This window comes from Callithrix jacchus, chromosome X (assembly GCF_049354715.1).
Source record: "Callithrix jacchus isolate 240 chromosome X, calJac240_pri, whole genome shotgun sequence".
Lineage (NCBI taxonomy): Eukaryota > Metazoa > Chordata > Mammalia > Primates > Cebidae > Callithrix > Callithrix jacchus.
This window is the reverse complement of record NC_133524.1, coordinates 89,388,356-89,395,279: the sequence shown is the minus strand read 5'-3', so window position 1 is coordinate 89,395,279 and position 6,924 is coordinate 89,388,356. Positions and strand designations below refer to the sequence as shown.

At 34.2% G+C, this 6,924-nt stretch overlaps 1 protein-coding gene across 1 annotated transcript; it reads left to right on the top strand.

The window, feature by feature from the left end:
• The first annotated feature begins 5,423 nt into the window (after positions 1–5,423).
• Positions 5,424–5,818, top strand: LOC144581242 (putative dispanin subfamily A member 2d). The gene is made up of 2 exons (XM_078364273.1): positions 5,424–5,608; positions 5,680–5,818. Exons 1-2 carry the CDS (start codon positions 5,424–5,426, stop codon positions 5,816–5,818), a joined length of 324 nt encoding a protein of 107 aa, XP_078220399.1.
• The last annotated feature ends 1,106 nt before the right edge of the window (positions 5,819–6,924 follow it).

Sequence of the window (6,924 nt, the reverse complement as noted above, 5' to 3'; positions counted from 1 at the left end):
GCACTAGGCATAACTAATAAGAGGGGTACTCTGTATGCACAAAGGTCTAGACGTACCCTTTTGTATGCAGGGTTAGTGTTTCTTCGCATACATTGGAAATCCATTATAAAGGTTGTCTTTGCTGGGATGGAATAAAACTTGAAATAGTTGCTTTCATTTCTTTCACAGATTGCTGGAAAATTCCAGTTTCATATCCCTGTTTACTGTTTTAAAGGAGGGACAAGATAAATGATACATTCCTGAAGAGAAATATGTCATTAGTGAAGGTCCCAAACTCAGACAAGCAAGTAAACACCCCTGACAATACCTCACATCCAGGTAATACACCACATGACATATTTGATGGAGAAAATGCTTTTTCTACTGCGACACCCTCAACAATTTATACTATTTGCTAATGTAAACATAGGAAGGATTTGCAGTAGTAGAGGAACGCATTTACAAATTTTATGAGCTGTAGGGATGCAATTCACAACTGAAACTCATCAGGAATATTAGCCAAGCAATAAATCATGGTAGACTATCATGACTAACAAGATTAAATGTTCAATGTAACTAAAGATTGGGTCCTGTAGACAGAAAAGACTCAAATTCAATGTCTATAAAATTACACTTGATATTGGTTGAAACAGCAGGGAGAGGGGATTCTTCATTCTCGAGTTAAGCCCATTTCATATTCCCTCTGTCTACTCAACTGTAGATGAATTAATTATGAATATGATAATAGACTCCTACTCTCTCCCCAGTCAACTAATACAGCTTCGGAAGCAGTAGGGAGGAGATTGCTTTCAGTGTTTAAGTATTTAAACAGATAGAACTATATTACTTGAATTTAAATATCTAGATAAAAAATTACCTATAGCTATTCTTTTTCCAAGCAAAAGCTCACAGCATTTTACTGAAGATATTGGTAAATGGGTAAGTCTCTATATTATTTTTTCATGCAAAGGCTAGGATTCAGCCATGCCATATGGAATGGTTTCACAGGTTTAGGGCATACCAGATGTTTCCACTTAGCATATTTTGGCAAAATCACATTGTAAATAATCAATCATAATTCCATGCTTTTAGAAGCCATACTATTAGTAGGTTTTATCATCCAAAATCTATAAATAAATGAGAACAATGGTTTCTATAGAGTCTATGCACATTTCCTTGAGGAAATTCCCAGAGCAGGGAGCAAAAAGCAGCTTAGAATTAAATGTTACATTGTTTACATATTATTGCTTGAAAAAACATACTAGAAGCAACCAGAAATCAGGACTGCCTTAATAACTAACCTTATATACAATATTTACTTCAGTCCAGACACTGTTTTAAATGTGCTACATTACTAATTCCATCCTTAAAGCAAGACTATAAATACATTCTATGACTATCCCTTGTTTACCCTTGAGAGATGTAAAGCATTCAAAGCATAAATATATTGTTCAAGATAAAAAACCCAATTAATGATTAGCGTCATTTTCAGAAGCCAGAAAATCTGCTTTAAGAGTCTGCATTGTTTACCTTTATGCTGTACTGTTGGAAATTAAAATACTGAAGAATGATGGTAAACAGAAACAGAAAAGTAGCAGCAGCAAAAAGACTCACCACTCTAGGAGCAGTTCACACACTGCAAAAAATCCTCTAAGGGTAGCATTGCGTTAGCACAAAGGAATAATAATAACATGAAAATGATAATAGAGGCAACAATAACAGTGGTTTCTTGAGCAACAACTACACATCAGATACTTTCACAGAGGTATTTATCTGATTAATCCTCACAATCCCCAAATTAGGTTAATATCCTGCTTTTGAAACAAAGACTATCTGACTTCCAAATAAAATATGACTTCTAATAGATAATACTGGCCAATGAAACAATTGCTTTTCATTAGTATGGCTATGGATTTCCAAAAAAAAGGAAAAACGTTATTTCATACTGTTAACAAAGACAGGATATCCATAAATGCAGTTTACATATTGTTTTTTTAAATACTGGAAACCTAATTTAATCTAATTTAATTCAACAAGTATTTGCTTGTTGAATTAAGCAACAAATACATTCGGTCCCTGACTTATGATAGTTCAATTTGAGATTTTTCTGACTTTATAATAGTGTGAAAACAATACACATTTAGTAGAAATGGTACTTCAAATTTTGATTTTTTTTTTCTGGGCTATCAATATGTGGTATGAAACCCTGAAATTCCCAGGCAGCCATGCATCTCAAGGGTAAACAACCAATACTCTACAATATGCTGTGTTGCCATGTTCTTTTGCCAAACCACAGTCTAATAATATATGTGTTCTCTGCATGTTTAAGGCAGGCTGGGCTAACCTCTGAGGTTCAACAGGTTAATGTATTAAATCCATTTGCAACTCATGATATTTTCAACTTACAATAGATTTATAGGGACATAACCCAATGGTAAACTGAGAATCATCTGTAGTGAAGGCACCAAATTAGATCCTTTAGGGGAAACAAAAATGAGTAAGTAATGAGACAGTTTCCACAGATCTTATAGTCTCCTGAAGGAGCTAATTGCACAAAAAATAATGCTGTATGCAAGAAGAGCATACACATTTTAAAAGACATACAAAATATCATAAAGGGACATCTAGATTTAGGATGACAGAATAAAGAGATTTCTGCATATTTATTTTCTGAGAATCATTTCTAAATAAGAGAAAAAGATAGAAAATGAAAACCTGACCACCGTAATTGATGAACTCAGGATGTTGCTAAAAGAATGTTTTTGTTATATGAAGGTGGAAAGTAGATAGAGAGATTGTAATAGACTCAGCAGTGATAATAAGATCCACACACTTGTTTTCTGGGTGGAAAACATTTCCAGAGGTGAGAAGAGTAATTGGGCGAGAAGCTTTCATTTGTACTTTTTCGTTTGTCCTGCAAATTCTAGAAATGAGCCTGGGCTCAAGCCTATGGAATGTTGTATGTTAGACATATTAAAACATGTGGAATGACTTAATATTAAGTAAAACAAAAACTAATTACATGAAATACCATTATATACGTTTTGAGTCAGCATTGAATATTTCTCAGTTGTAAAAATATATGTGTGCTTTTATCTATGTATACATATATATACATGACTTTTATATTAAACTCAATCACTTTCTTCTGTAGCCAAGGAGTAAGAAGAGAAACAAACAGAAATTGATAATTAGCCAAAATGTGGTCTAAAATTTTGTTAATTAAATGACACATTTAACATGCAAATTTTGCAGTTGTGCATAATTTTTAAATTATCATTATATTTGTACAGTTTGAATGCAGTATATAAACTGAATATAATTAATTTTTATTAGCATATTGTAAATATTCTTTAATGTATTTTGAATATTTTCTTATATGATTAAATATTATTCTTAAAAATTTAAAGCATGATTTACATACAGTGATACAAAGATCTTACATGTTTTGAATACTGGCAATTGTATACATCATGTAACCATTTACCACAAGAAGTTATAGAACAGTTGCTTTGCCCAAGAAAGTTTGCTCCTATCCCTTTTCACATCTACCACCTCATTTCCAACTGGCTCACTCTTTTCTTACCTTATGACTATAGGTCAGGTATGCTTGTTGTTGTATTTCACATTAATGGAGTCAGACAGTGCAAACTCTTGAGGCTGGTATCTTTTAGTTAACATCAGGTTTCTAAGTGTCAATATGTAGTGTGTTTCTGTAGGTTGTTCCTTTCAATTGATGAGTGGTATACTTTCATATGAATATGCCCCAGTCTGTTTGTGCACATCTTTTTTGGACTTATGCACATAATTTATTTTTCTTTTTTTTTTTTTTTTTTTTTTTTGAGACGGGGTTTCGCTATTGTTACCCAGGCTGGAGTGCAATGGCGCAATCTCGGCTCACCGAAACCTCCGCCTCCTGGGTTCAGGCAATTCTCCTGCCTCAGTCTTCCGAGTAGCTGGGATTACAGGCACGCGCCACCATGCCCAGCTAATTTTTTGTATTTTTAGTAGAGACGGGGTTTCACCATGTTGATCAGGATGGTCTCGATCTGTTGACCTCGTGATCCACCCGCCTCGGCCTCCCAAAGTGCTGGGATTACAGGCTTGAGCCACCGCGCCCGGCCCAATTTATTTTTCTGTATTATTTTATTCCCCTTTAAGAGCAGAGAGCATTCGCATTATTGTGCATCAGCACCTAACCCTTCACGTTTCCTTCCAAATTAATGACTACTGTATTTTCTTTTTCTAGAATCTAAAAATATGACTAATTAGGAAGTCTCTAAATTTGTTGTTTAAATTATCAAAATAAAATCAGTGCTATACATTTAGCTTAATCAACAAATAAAATTTCTCTGCTAGAAATATCTATAAACCAAACATTACATTATAATCTCCTGTATTAAAATGCATATTGTTTTGTTTAGAAACATGACTTTAAAATACACACCAAAACAAACCAGCGTATTTTTTTACTTAAAAATTATTTTAAAATTATTATGCAGTAAAACTGATTTTACTTTTCTTTCAGTGCACATTTCTATAAATTTTAAGACATATATAGATCTTTGGAACTGCAACCACCATCAGAATATGGACATTTCCATCCTTCAAAAAACAAAACTACCTTATGCTCTTAATTTATAATCATACTCTATCCCTAGCTCTAACCCATGGACACCACTGATTTGTTCTTCAGCACTCCAATTTTGTCATTTCAAATCTGTCATATAAATGGAGTCGTGTAATATGTAACATTTGAAGACTGGTTTCTTTTACTCAGCACGTTTGATATTCATCCACATTGTTCTGTGTATCAGTAGTTAACTCCTTTGTATTGCTGTGTAGTATTCTATTGTGTGACTATAATCCAAATTATCAATTATCTAGCTATAGGACATTTCAGTTCTTTCAAATTTTGACTACTATAAATAATGTTTCTATAAAATGTGTTAGGAAATTGGAACAGTTATTTAAATTTTCTGATTCAGGAGGTTCTTTTATAAAACAGAGAAAATGCTAGTAATCACCTCAAGATGAAACAATTATTAGAATGTATGTAAAACAAAGTATACATTTAGCAAAATTTTAATGATTACTAATGGAAGACAAATAAAAAGACTATGCAAAATTGCACTGTCGTCATCTACTTTTGCAACTGATTAAAAAATGACAGCTGCAGAACATTTCATTTACTTCTATTTTACATCATTTTGTTAATGTTTCGATCAGTCAAAGAATATAGTTTCCTCATGCTGCAACATTAATTGCCCTTTCATAAGATGAACCGGCTAAAAATTTGAATAGTATGTTTTTCACACTTTAAATAATATGCTTTGGAACCATCGCAGCAACCAGATCAAAGCTTGTCTTCCCTGGACAACATGAACCACACTGTCCAAACCTTCTTCACTCCAGCCAACACCGACCCTCCCCTCAACTAAGAGATGCTGAAAGAAGAGTACGAGGTGGATGTGCTGGGGGTGCCCCACAACCCTGCTCCCCCGACATCCACCGTGATCCACATCCTCAGCAAGACCTATGTGCCCAACCATGTCATCTGGTCCCTGTTCAACACCCTCTTCATGAACTCCTGCTGCCTGGGCTTTGTAGCGTTCGCCTACTCCATGAAGCAGCCCCAAGCAAGTCTCTCCATAACCCAGAACCAGAAATTACACCCTCACCTTCCAGACTGGCAGCCAGCCTCCCCCAGAAATCTAGGGACAGGAAGACAGTTGGTGACCTGACCAGGGCCCAGGCCTGTGCCTCCACCAACGAGTGCCTGAACATCTGGGCCCTGATTCTGGGCATCATCACGACCATTCTACTTATCATCACCTGAATATTGATTTTGCAAGCCTTTCAATAGATCAAGAGGAATCATTCAGGCCATGGGCTCTGCCTGTGACCCGTTTCCCACATACACCATCTTCCATTCCTCACCCCGCCCCCAAGCCAAGTCCTGTATCAGCCCTTTATCCTCACATGCTTTTCTACAACGGCGTTCAACAAAGTGCACATGTTCCTGGAAAATGATGATGATAATAATAATAATAATATGCTTCACAAGGCACAATAGTAGTCAGAAATGTGGAAATGAATAGACTAATTCAAGATAAATTATGAAGAATTAAAATGAATTTGCATGTTTTGAGTATAAGAGCTGACAGTAAAAAAGGAATAAGATGAAGCTTTGGACTTGAGTCCTGAAGTCAGAAATGAAAGAGGAGGGATATTCAATTTTAGACATGAAATTCTCAATGGTAAAAGAAGTATAAAATAATATTTTTTAACCATATATTATTAACTATAAAATAACATTAAAATACTTTGGGGAAAAGTAAAGAATAAATGAACATATAAGTATTTAATCACCTAAGAGAAAATGTTCTAATGAGGAGTCAAGGGTCTCTAGATTTAGCAAATAAAAATATATGATACCCAATAAAATTAAAGATTCGGATAAATAATTAACATTTTATTTACTGTATAAAATACATTTACTAATATTATATGTGACACAGTTATGCTACAAATTTTTCATTGTTTATTAAAATCAAATTTAAAAGAATCTTGTATTTACTCTAGAAACCTCTGATGGTTAAAAAAGTTTGTTGAACTTTGAGCATTTGCAAAAATTTAAGCAATAACACTAACAAGTCTAAGGTAAAGTAAGAATCACAAAATAAAGAGAGCAGAAGAAAGGTAAAGAAAAGACAATAAATTTGGAAGGAAGAAAAAAGAGACTGAGATAAATAAAGTAATATACACATTTTAAGGTGCTAGAGTATCATTATCCCGGGAAAGGCCTTTATGGGTTCCATTCAACAAATATTAATTAGCCATAAGATGGCTAGTATTTAGTTAATTCTCAGCTAGACTTCATAGAGCTGAGGTCCTTGTAAAGAATTGCTTATGATTCAGAGAATTCAAATACCAAACTAAATA

Bases quoted from the DNA above. Each gene is read 5' to 3' on its own strand.
- LOC144581242 (XM_078364273.1), top strand. From the start codon at position 5,424: ATGCTGAAAGAAGAGTACGAGGTGGATGTGCTGGGGGTGCCCCACAAC. The intron at 5,609-5,679 runs GCAGCCCCAAGC...ACTGGCAGCCAG, and splicing joins GCGTTCGCCTACTCCATGAA to CCTCCCCCAGAAATCTAGGG.